This window comes from Seriola dumerili, unplaced genomic scaffold (assembly GCF_002260705.1).
Source record: "Seriola dumerili isolate Sdu_G_001 unplaced genomic scaffold, Sdu_1.0 BDQW01004273.1, whole genome shotgun sequence".
NCBI classification, from domain to species: Eukaryota; Metazoa; Chordata; class Actinopteri; order Carangiformes; family Carangidae; genus Seriola; species Seriola dumerili.
In genome coordinates, this window is record NW_019178528.1 from 230,469 (window position 1) to 243,335 (window position 12,867).

Genomic DNA, 12,867 nt, shown 5'->3' on the forward strand with positions numbered 1-12,867 from the left:
CGCCTGACTTCATGCCGTACCTGGGTGGAACACTGGGCATTGCCATCCGTCGGGGAGAAATAGCAGGATACAAGGACTTCCTCTTAAGAATACACCCCGACCAACACCACAACAACTATGGAAATAGCATTGTGAGAGTTTAATCTTACAATCTGACCTGTAATTGCAGCAGTAATATGCATTTTTTTGTTAACATTGAATATTTTTTTTTACATTTCAGGTAAATCAGTTTTGGGAAGATATATTTCAGTGTAGATTTTCTCCACCTCCAGTAGATTGGGTGGAAGCTGGAGGAGCATTATGCACTGGACAGGAAGATCTACATAAAGTGGATAGTGAGCTGTTTGATGTTTCTAATCTCAGGCCGGAGTACAACATTTACAAGGCTGTGTATGCTCTGGCGTACGCCCTTGATGACATGCTGCACTGTGAGCCAGGGCGAGGGCCTTTCAGTGGCCACAGCTGTACGAGTTTACAAAGACTGGAGCTATGGCAGGTGAGATATCAATTTACATGCTACCTGTTCATTTCAAAAAACAGCTGCTACACCTAGATATAGAAAAGAGTGCTGCCGCATTGAGCCCTAAAACCCAGAAATAGGTTAGCATTTTTGCACTTTCAGTTCCCTTGTACTGAAGTTGATGGGTTTTTTTAATAGGATATTGTTAGATATTTGAAATAAGGTCTGTGGTTTAACACAAGCTCAAAATATTTTCATGTTTTATTGTACGACATAAAATACATATACTTAAGTAAATACCCCACTTGTGATTTCTTTAAGATTTTACATGTCTNGCTACCTGTTCATTTAGAAAAACAGCTGCTACACCTAGATATAGAAAAGAGTGCTGCCGCATTGAGCCCTAAAACCCAGAAATAAGTTAGCAGTTAGCAATGATCTGCTCAATGGTCTTTACAGTCTTGTTTTGTTTATACTNGGTTAGCATTTTTGCACTTTCAGTTCCCTTGTACTGAAGTTGATGGGTTTTTTTAATAGGATATTGTTAGATATTTGAAATAAGGTCTGTGGTTTAACACAAGCTCAAAATATTTTCATGTTTTATTGTACGACATAAAATACATATACTTAAGTAAATACCCCACTTGTGATTTCTTTAAGATTTTACATGTCTTTAAAAAGGCGGTTGGTAACAAGTGGTTAGTGCTACAGAGGTAGTCGGTAACATTAAAAGTCATCACGCTGGATGTGAAAAATTATCTGCTCAATGGTCTTTACAGTCTTGTTTTGTTTATACTCATGCTCTTGCATATTACTAACTTTCTAGGAGGAAAGAAGAAGAAGAGGCAAGCACACTAAATCAAATTGCAACTTGGAAGCTTAGTGGTGGTTAAGTCATGCAACCATGGTGTAGTTTGTTTATAGCCTCACATTCAACATATCATTTTTACTTCTGGTATTGTATTTGGTTTTCAAAAATCATAGAAGTGGTATCAATTTGTGAAATTAGCGTATCATAAACGTTTGACAACCACAGAGATTATTTTCTGCAATAATCCAAAAGCCAATTGAAAATGTTGAGCTGTAACTTCCAGGTTGACCTATAAAATTCATCATTCCTGCATCACTCTATATAAGAATTAAAAACAATATTTTACTATGACATCAAATAGCAATCCTCATAAAAGGAAAATATTTTTTCAAATCGGATTCCCATGAGGATGAGTGACAGTCATAATAAATCTATGGTAATCAAGCAATTTATTGTATTTTGGAGAGTAATTTAAACTCTCAGTGATTTATCTTGTGATGTGGCTGCTGTGAAGTACAGTTTGGACTCCAGGACACTGGGACATTAGTGTTGATTTGAAACTAACTGCTCTTAGCCTGGAGCAAAGTTACACTTTAAACGTGACAATTCCAGCATAAAACAAATAAAATGATTGATAGCTACACCTGATCAGATACATATTTGGATGGAGTCATTTACATTCTGTGTTAACATTCTTCTTGTGTTGTTTTCTCTCACCCACTTGAAGCTGGTGTATTATTTGGATAGAGTAAACTTCACCACACCAGTTGGGGATCAAGTGTCATTTGATGCAAATGGCGATGCCTTGCCAATATATGACGTCATGAACTGGCTGTGGCTCCCAGATGGCACAGCAAAGATTCAGAATGTGGGTGAAGTTAAAGAGTTGCCCAAAGGTGAAGAACTCACACTTCATGAGGACAGAATTTTCTGGAACTTTGAATCTAAACAGGTTACTCCTGCTTATTGATTTTACTGTTTTATGCCTAATGATAACATTGAATACTGTAGAACATGAGAGATGTTTCACTTTCATTTTTTCCTTCACAATCCTGATACCTGAACTTGTTTATTGACCGATACTGAGTACTGGTTCGATAACATTACATTGACAAAAAAAATTTAACAGTTGTATATATATAATCAATCCCTATAGCCACCCAGGTCAATTTGCAGTGAGAGCTGCCCACCAGGTACTCGGATGGCCAGAAAGAAGGGGCAACCTGTGTGCTGTTTTGACTGCATCCCATGTTCTGAGGGAAAGATCAGCAATGAAACAGGTTGGTGTATAAATAAAGGCCCCTCACTGTTTGGTAGAAAAAAAAGCAACTGGCAGGATTCCATGTGTGTTGCAGGTGAAACTGTATCTCCTAATAGTAGGGGAGGATGTAATCTGGCAAGGAAAAGGACTGAAGCGCATAGAAAATTTTCCATTCCAAATAGGAAAAATAACAAATAAAATAAATATTATTGACATTTCACATTGTCCCTCTTTTTGTCAGACTCCATGGAGTGCGCAAGTTGTCCAGAGGATTTCTGGTCCAACCCCCAGCATGACCACTGTGTTCCCAAGAAAACAGAGTTCCTCTCCTACCATGAGCCTCTGGGAATCTGCTTGACAGCCACCTCATTGCTGGGCACATTTATCTGTGCTGTTGTCCTGGGCATCTTCATCTATCATCGCAGCACACCCATGGTGCGTGCCAACAATTCAGAACTCAGTTTCCTTCTTTTGGTGTCACTTAAACTATGTTTCCTGTGTTCACTGCTGTTCATTGGACGACCCAGACTGTCGACATGTCAGCTGAGACCCGCAGCGTTTGGGATCAGCTTTGTGCTTTGTGTCTCATGCATCCTGGTGAAAACCATGGTGGTTCTGGCTGTGTTCAAGGCCTCTAAGCCAGGAGGTGGAGCCAGTCTGAAGTGGTTTGGTGCTGTGCAGCAGAGAGGGACAGTTCTGGTTCTTACTTCTATTCAGGCAGCAATCTGTACTGCCTGGCTTGTCTCTGCCTCACCAGCACCTCATAAAAACACCCAATACCACAATGACAAGATAGTTTATGAGTGTGTAGTTGGGTCCACAATTGGTTTTGCAGTGTTACTGGGCTACATTGGCTTCCTGGCTATCCTCAGCTTCCTGTTAGCTTTCCTGGCAAGGAATCTTCCAGACAACTTCAATGAGGCCAAATTCATCACTTTCAGCATGCTGATCTTCTGTGCTGTGTGGGTGGCCTTTATCCCTGCTTATGTCAACTCTCCAGGCAAATATGCAGATGCAGTGGAGGTATTTGCCATCCTGGCCTCTAGTTTTGGCCTCTTGGTGGCGCTGTTTGGACCCAAATGTTACATAATCCTCCTGAGACCAGAGAGGAACACAAAGAAAGCTATTATGGGTCGAGGAACTACAAAGTGATAAAGCATCACCTCAATGCTTCACCCATCTTTTACCTGTCACCTAGCAACACTTAAATGAGCTATTTGTAAGTTTTGCTATTGCTACATAGTCAATGTTAGCATTAACAGCTATATGCTAACTTACCAGTGTTACAGTAAGACCAGTCTTACAGACCACAGTGACTTGGTATCGGAAAGTGACAAGACAATCCGACCAGGCTGATGAGTATGCTAACTTCAGTAGAAAAAAAGAAGTGGTAGGAATAGAAGCAAAAGAAGAGGGTCATGTCCACCGCTTGCAAGCAACAAACTGAAGTTCAATGCCGAACTCGCAACGTTTCTTCTAAACTGGCAAGTGAACAGCTGTTAATGCTAACACTGGCTATATAGGAGTAGCAAAACTTACAAATAGCTCCTTTAAATGACCCTGACCAGGCCCCATGGGAGTAGGCCTGACCAAGTTTCCCTCCCAGGGTTTCCTAAGAGGTATCTGACCTTTAAGCATTTCTAAAAACAATGGGAAAATAACCACAGGCCAGACAGCTTGAATTGATGAAAAACACCAATCCACACCCATGTAACACTCACTAACATTTATATCCTTCTCATGTGGCTGCAGGTACAGATCCTGAGGATGCATTAATGCTCTCTCTGTGCCATGAATAGCTAGTTCAAGAGTATTTTAATATAACTCATAACTCATCTGTTTACTAGAACTGTTAAGCTTTTTTTTTTTGTGTTTCTGTTTTTTTTCAATACTCATTTATCTTTCCTGTCAAGACTATTGTCTACTGTTTTCATGTATGTACTGTAAAGGTTTTTACATGAATTGTAACTGAAAAATGTGACAGTACATACTGAAAAATCTTACTAAAAAATGAAATTATACAAATATTTTGCCGCTGGTGTTTTAAAATGATCTCTTTAATATGATAGCATGCACATACCATGCACTTTTTTTTTGTTTTTTTTTCAAATGTTGAGACAGAACTCATGTTTTTACAATAAATTTGACTTTATTTAATATTAAATGAAACAAAATCATTACAAAAAGACATTCACATAATTACATTAAAGTTTTTAAAAACAAAAAATGTAAATATTCAAATAAACTTGGTGAAGAACTTTAGAACTGTGTTAAATGTGCACAGACTAATTTTTGTTCATTAAATGTTTCTTGGTGTTCTTCTCTGGTTGAAACAATATGATGAAACACTTGGGAGCAAATATGCACAAAATTAGTCCAAAACTTGAAGCCAGAATGGCGAAAATTTCCACAGCCACAGTAAATTTCCCAGGAGAGCTGACATATGCTGGGATAAAGGTGATCCAGACTGCACAGAATATCAACATGCTGAAGGTGATGAACTTGGCTTCATTAAAATTATCAGGTAGTTTCCGAGCTAGGACAGCTAACACGAAGCAAAAGACAGCCAGTAGGCCTATGTACCCGAGTACAGCCCAGAACCCAATAGCTGAGCCTAATGCACACTCCAGGATGATTTTCTCTTTGTATACCGTTAAGTTTTCCATTGGAAAAGGGGGACTAAGAAGCAACCAAATAGTGCATATTAAAACTTGTATAAACGTGAAGGACACTACGGTCATTCTTTGCTGTGGAGGACCAAACCATTTCATGACATTATTACCAGGAAGTGTGGCTTTGAAGGCCATTAACACCACTATAGTTTTCCCAAGAACACAAGAGATGCAGAGGACGAAGGTGATGCCAAACGCTGTGTGGCGCAGCATGCAGGACCACTCAGAGGGTGCTCCCATGAAAGTTAATGAACATAAGAAACATAGAGTCAATGAGAAGAGCAGCAGGAAACTCAGCTCAGAGTTGTTGGCCCTGACAATCGGGGACATCCTGTGACGAAAGAACACAGCCGCTGTTATCATGGCGAGACAGGCACCACCAACTGAGAAAGCAGCCAGGATGATTCCCAGGACCTCATCGAAGGAAAGAAACTCTACAGGCTTGGGGAAACATTTGTTTCTCTCTGCATTAGGCCAGAACTCTTTGGGGCAAGGGAAACAATCAGGGGAATCTGAAAAAATAAATCAAAAATGAATTTTAGCAGTCATATATTTGAGGTTGTAGATATGCATCAGAAAACATCAACCTATTTTACCTGTGGCATTGCTAATCTCTCCCTCAGGACATGGTATACAATCATAACAGCAGATGGGTTTTCCTTTCTGCAGCACTTTTCGGGTTCCTGGAGGACAGCTGTCAGTACACACTGACACAGGCACCTGTCACATAGACACAGACAGACTCACACAGATATGAATTATTGCTACACAGCTGTTAGATGTTATGTTATTGCTCCTCACTTGTGTGCTACCCTCCACCCAGGTGAGGTTTCTGTTGATACGGAATTCCTGGCCCACTGGCAGTGATGCATCGTAGTGCCCTACTGTCACAAACTCAATGCTGCCAATCTTACTTTTTTGCCAGTTGACCAGTTCATATGTGGCCACAGGATCCCCGTTGGCATCAAATGACACATCATAACCATTTTGGGAAAAATTTACTTTCTTCAGCTGAGTCAGAACCTGTGAGGATAAAGTAAGACAGTGAAGAAGAAAATGGAAATGATGTAATATAAAATACATTTTTCATCTTATAAAAGGTAAACTGTAACTAAAAATGTATTGTGCCTGCTGCTTAGGAGGCCGAGCATATCGTCTACTTATCGGAAGGTCGGCAGTTTGATTCTCATCTCCTCCAGTTGACATGTCCAAGTGTTTATGGGCAAGATACTGAACCCTGAATGTATCAGCAGTTTGTAATAGAAAAAAACGCTGTATGAATGTATGAGTGAATGTGTGAATGTGGCTTGGAGTGTAAAGCGCTTTGATTGGTTGACAAGCTGAGAAAAGCACTACACAAGTGCTGTTCTGTACCTGTTTGGACTCTACTCTGGTGTGTTTGTCACACTGAGTTGTAGAGTTTGTTTTCTGGCATGCTGAATTATGAATGGCATGTGCTATTGCATAAACAGCCTTGTACACCATGTTAGTGATTCGGAGCTGAGATGTGTCAGTGTATGGGCTCTTGAGTGTTTGTATGTCTTCAGTTCCATCACACACACTCTCCTCTGTGGCTGCACCTAAAAACAAAGGAAAGAGGCAGGTGTTTTTTTTTTGCCTTGACAATGATATTGCATTATTATTCCATCTCATGTGTTTCTGTTTCACTTATAGTTTGTTGGACCTACATATATTGTAACTGATACGTGTGAAGAATTATGCATTTTGATCTTTAAACCACTACAGCGTAGAGATGGGCCTCAGGACTCCACCTCACAAAAGATTTCCCTTTTCATAAAAATCAGAGCTTTGTTCTTGAAGCATCTGTGGACTTTTTTAACACACAAAGCTCCACAATCACAACCAACAAAAGAACACAACCCAACCACAAGGAACCAACTGTGGGTATCACCTATGTAAAAAATCAACACAACTTTCTCACTTTTGCCCAGCCTGCAGTTGAATGCATCCTCCCAAAACTCAGTCAGCACCGGGGATGCAGCCACTTTAGTGTCGGGCAGATCCAGCAGGAAGTCTCTCAGACCTGGGATGACTGATTGCTGAATACTAAATCCGATGGCTCCAGCACAGAAGGTGAACCTCAGCATGTCTGGGTTTGTTACCCATGACTCAGTGCCTATCCACTGGCGAGGTGGGGAAGGCTCCCTTGACAGCTCCTCCAACAAGATCTTCATGTCTCCAGAGGCTGCAAATGCCACAACAACCATAGCTGTTGACCTAGAGAGACAGACACACAAAACGTTCTGAAATATGCATCAAGATTATTAACAAAAAACTAACATCATAAACTGTTTTTGGTGTGTTTCTAAGATAATAAAAATAATCTTCTGATCTTCTAATTTCATATTTGGTGGAATAGTTTTGTTATTCTGTGTGCAGAAAGTCAGAATTAACACAAGGAACACAAGCACAATCAGTGATGCAGAAACCTGCGGATAACATCAGCCACTCTCTGGATCTTGCTACGTGGGTGGGTCCGATAGAAAGATTCTGAGTATTCCACACAGATCCCCTCTTTTTGCGCTGCATCCAGGAAAGACGCCATGCCATTATTGCCATAGTCCGAATCCGAGCGGACAGCACCAATCCAAGTCCAGCCGAAGTGTTTGACCAGTTTGGCCAGCGCATCAGCCTGGAACTGGTCACTGGGGATTGTTCTGAAGAAACTCGGATACTGCTCCTTATTGGATAAGCATGCACAAGTGGCGAAATGACTCACCTGAAGCAACATGAAATAGTGTTCAGCGGTACAATATAATCACTAATAAAGGAAAATAAGATGAGTAATTGCAAAAACACAGTTTACAAGAAATATAAAATATTTACTTGAGGAATGTTAAAGGAGCCGATGACGCGCGACATGCTGATGGATGGCGTGGACCCAGACTCCCCAACGATACCCATCACCATACCAGATTGCGAACAGTTGTTTCCGGTGTAAAACACTGGCTCGAGGCCATTTGAAAGCTGGAATGCCACACGCACAGCCATGGGCACCGAGCCGCACGAATCATGGATCTGATAACCGAGAGTGATGCCCGGCAGCAGCTTACTGCTGTTGTTGATCTCCTGGATAGCGAACACCATTGCGCGTGAGAAGCGCAATTCACGCGAGTCGATCCTGCACACAGACACTCATGTCACTGTTGGAATTCACATATGATGAGGACAATTCACAATTTTTAAAGTAAACATGCAGTTAATAACAGCACTTCATACTTATGGGCAATAACTGATGCTGCATTGCATCTGTGAAACAAATAGGCCTAGACAGTATACCCAAGAGTTGCCTGACCACCACTAATATATATAGATATATATGTATATATTTATAGGGAGAGAAAGAGAGAGAGAGAGTCCAAAATTCACAGGAATTGTGATGCACAGAAAGATGCACTAAAGTCAAGTAAACTCTTAATTTGTTAAAACAGTCAGTAAATCAGTTGTTAAACACATTTATGTTTTCAGTTAAGAGGAACACGCAGCAACAACAGTACTACTTTTGTGGATATAATATATGATGCAAATACTGATTTGGCCCTAATATTTTTTTTTTTAAGTTTTCAATACAACACAAAAGCCTTGCAACAACTTTGTAAGCACATCATAGAGATTAAGACATTTCTTTCCCCACACAGTCAAACATCCTTTTATCCCCAACTTCCTCTTCTCACTAACCTCCCTGTGCACCTTAGTGGCTCAGGCATGGTGGTGTAGTTATGCTTCACTGTGTGCATGTAGTTGTGTATGGAGAAAACACCCCCAATAACGTAGTCTCCATCCATTGAGAATGCAGGTAGACGAGCAGCACCCTGCAGCTTACATTTCACAGATGAAGCCTCAGCACTGACCCCAGCACCAGACTTCGCCTCTGTAAGCCCAGCCCTTTGTTTCAGACCTGTCCAAGAAAGATTCAATGCAAGAGTTGAGTTCAGCTCCAAGAAACTCAGAGCCAACATCAGGCCAATAAAGAGAGCTGAGATCTCCATCCCCGAAGTGTCTGCATGTGGACACAAGTGTGTTTTCACAGGTTAATATAGATTTTCAGACAAAAGCTTCCCTCCTACTGTGCGTCATCTCACTGTACATCAGACAGAGGATGCCCCTTATCCAGTGATGTGTGTTTAACCTCCACTAAGTGCCCCAGTGTTTTTTTTTCTACTATTGTACAGTTACCATTTTAAACACCACATATCTCCATAATTTTGTCCTACGCTCATGTCTTTTTTTTCCTTGGATTTATCTTATATTACAACCTTAAAATGCACACCTAATGGGTGTTTAGGTTTGTTCAATTTAGTTTTAAATAAATCACACGATTCATTGCTCCACTATACCTTAAAAAAAATAAGATAAGATAAACGACAATGATACTATACTGAAACTACCCTGTGAGTTCCCCTTTAAAGTACACCTGCTTTATAATGTGACTGCAAATAACTGGAGTTTCAGATTGCATTCTACTAGTGTGAACCTCAGTGTAAGCATTAAATATGTAGCCTGACACTCTGTAGCGTATATCAGAATTTTAAAAAAACACTGTAATGAACTGTCTGTTGAATGTAAACCTAAACAGTGACAAAGTGATATAGTTTAAATGGATGATAGAAAACCCCAATGTGAAGACAACCAAGAGCTGACTCTAACAAGCTTAGTCAGAAATATCTTGAAAGGCCATATTTTGTGTTTATTTGAAAAGTTGGTGATCCAACATTTTCTTTCAGTATCATTGTCACAGCCTGCACTTCCTGGTTCAGTTCATTTATTGACTCTGCCACGCCCCCGCTCCACTCTGCTCCACTGCAATCAGGACAATCACACACACCTGCTACTTACCTGCACACACACCTGATTGCCATTGACTCTGCCACTATTTAGTCTCCAGTTTTCCACACACTCACTGCCAGATTGTTCTTTGCTGTTTCCCATGCAAGACTTTGGATCTCCTGTTTCAGATGCAGCCTGTCTTTGCCTTTCCTTCATTGCCTGTCCCCCAGTAAAAGACCTAGCCTTCTGAACCTGACCTTGAGACTTCGCCCTGCATTTTTTGGTTTCTGTCTGGCTTTTTGGTCATTGTACTGCTGCAGTGCTTTGAAAGTGAGTTTCTATATACTGCTGTTTCCCCGTGGAGAAACATTGAGTTTTTGCCTGTGCCATTTTGTGCAATTGGTTCCTGCCTGTCTGTCTGTCATTGCCTGTTGTGTATATTTAGAACTGAATCCTGAGAATTGTGTGCTACAGCTGAGTCTGTTACAATCCTTTGACTTGAAATTCATGAAATGTATTTTGTGCAGTTTTTTGTCAGTGTATTTGCCACCCTGTCAAAAATTATATTTGTATGTAGTTTTGTTAAGCAACACACCACATTTTAGTGGGTAACTAGCATTGCTGCTGTCTACCAAATTTCCAAATGCAAGGAGTCACCCAGATATAATGTACATCTACAGAGAACATTTAAAGGAAAAGCAACAATATGACTAACATGGTAACAGCTTTGAGCCTGCATTAACCATGTGGCTAGTGCTGGATCAAGATTTTATTTTGGTACCTGCAATGTGAATTTGCATATTAGCTAAGCTATGATGTCTTTATGATCTGTACTTTATCATCTGATAGTGAGGTCTACAAAATAATAGAAGAGCACAGGGAGATAAAAACTCCTTCACATCAACATACCACTGCAACTCAGATCAGGCATGCTGTTACGCCCAGCCACTCCCCTCAAGGTTTCTCCATCCTTGCCCCTGTGGGCACTGAATTAAGTTACCCCAGTAGAACTACTGAAGCCTCAGGTAGCACTAGGACCAAAGTCAGAGACTTACTCTCAGTGACTTCAGTCACACAGACAAGTTCCTCTAGTTCTCAGGAACAACTTCAACACAGCGGTACACTGCCAGGAGTGTGTGAGTATATCCACACAGTTGGCCAGCATCTTTCACCGTGGGCAACTCTGTCATAGGAGGGAGTGCCGCCCTTATCCAGGGGGGTGGTTTTAGAGCAAGAGCTTTTGAGTTGAACCCTGCCATATCTAATTGGCACAGCTTCATTAACCCTGGCCCTCTCCAGAAAGAGGGTGACACTCAACAATCCTAGAGCAAAAGTTTGTAACCTGGGATCAGCACACCAAGGCCCCCTTCTTCACCTGCCAACTAGCAACTCATTCAAACATTTAAATGACGTCAACCAGACTGCATAGGAGTCAGCCTGACCAACGAATTTCCTTCTAAGTTCCTAGGTTTCCTAAAGAGTGTCTGACCTTAAAGCATCTCTAAAACTAATGGGGGAATTATCACTGGCCAGAGAGCTTGAATTGCTCACCAATTGAACACCAATCCAAACCCGTATAATACTCATAAGTTTTTACATCAGTTTACACTGAAAAATGTGAAAAGTTAATCCTGCTAAAAATGAGATGACACAAATATTTTGCTGTTGGTGTTTCAAAATTATCTCTTTAGTAGTCCTTGAGTGCCAGTCCTTCAGTCCCCCATCACAACTCATCAAAGTATAATAATTGATTTCTACAAATCTGATGTTATTGATTTACATCAGTGAAATGAATTACATATTTTCCTTGTTGCAAAAGTAAAAAGTTAAACTGTAATTCTCATATTTTGCACTTGCTGTAGATCAGTTGAAAATGTGACAGCCTGATGCTCGGCAGCAGCTTACTGCTGTTGTTAATCTCCAAAATCAGGCCAGTAAAGAGAGCTGAGATCTCCATCCCCGAAATGTCTGCATATGGACACAAGTGTGTTTTCACAGGTTAATCTAGATTTTCAGACAAAAGCTTCCCTCCTGCTATGCATCGTCTCACTATACATCAGAAATAGGATGCCCCTTATCCAGTGATGTGTGTTTAACCTCCACTAAATGCCCCAGTGTTTTTTTTTTACTATTGGGTGCCTCTCCTGTCAGCTAAGAACCGCAAACTGAGACTCACCAAAATTGGACAATAGAAGATTGGAAAAAGTTTGCCTGGTCTGATGAGTCTTGATTTCTGCTGCGACATTCGGATGGTAGGGTCAGAATTTGGCATAAACATCATGAAAGCATGGATCCATCCTGCCTTGTATCAACGGTTCAGGCTGGTGGTGGTGGTGCAATGGTGGGGGATATTTTCTTGGCACACTTTGGGCCCCTTAGTACCAACTGAGCATCGTTTAAGCACCACAGCCTACCTGAGTATTGTTGCTTACCATTTCCATCCCTTTATGTGTACCCATCTTCTGATGGCTATTTCCAGCAGGATAACACACCATATCACAAAGCTCAAATCATCTCAAACTGGTTTCTTGAACATGACAATGAGTTCACTGTAATCAAATGGCCTCCACAGTCACCAGTTCTCAATCCAATAGAGCACCTTTGGGATGTGGTGGAACGGGAGATTTGCATCATGGATGTGCAGCCGACAAATCTGCAGCAACTGCATGATGCTATCGTGTCAATATGGACCAAAACCTCTGAGGAATGTTTCCAGCACCTTGTTGAATCTATGCCACAAAGAATTAAGGCAGTTCTGAAGGCAAAAGGGGGTCCAACCTGGTTATCGAGGTGTACCTAATAAAGTGGTCGGTGAGTGTATGTAATTATGTAATCTTGACACTGCACCTCTACTGACATGATATTCTGTCAATTA

The 12,867-nt window shown here is 40.9% G+C and overlaps 2 protein-coding genes across 2 annotated transcripts in view; one reads left to right on the forward strand and one right to left on the reverse strand.

Moving 5' to 3' along the window:
• Window positions 1-3,684, forward strand: part of LOC111239741 (extracellular calcium-sensing receptor-like) — a 7,825-nt gene extending 4,141 nt beyond the window's left edge. Inside the window, exons 6-9 of the mRNA XM_022769647.1 lie at window positions 221-496; window positions 1,999-2,223; window positions 2,428-2,551; window positions 2,774-3,684. Of these exons, the coding sequence (XP_022625368.1) occupies window positions 221-496; window positions 1,999-2,223; window positions 2,428-2,551; window positions 2,774-3,684 (1,536 nt within the window). The remainder of the gene's footprint in view (window positions 1-220; window positions 497-1,998; window positions 2,224-2,427; window positions 2,552-2,773) is intronic.
• Window positions 3,685-4,817: 1,133 nt separating this feature from the next.
• On the reverse strand, window positions 4,818-9,037 carry LOC111239767 (extracellular calcium-sensing receptor-like). The gene is made up of 8 exons (XM_022769672.1): window positions 8,904-9,037; window positions 8,052-8,346; window positions 7,655-7,944; window positions 7,147-7,442; window positions 6,579-6,778; window positions 6,006-6,227; window positions 5,801-5,924; window positions 4,818-5,716 (listed from the first exon to the last, which is right to left on the reverse strand). The coding sequence occupies exons 1-8, from the start codon at window positions 9,008-9,010 to the stop codon at window positions 4,818-4,820; spliced, it is 2,433 nt and encodes an 810-aa protein (XP_022625393.1). The 5' UTR covers window positions 9,011-9,037.
• Window positions 9,038-12,867: the final 3,830 nt, after the last annotated feature.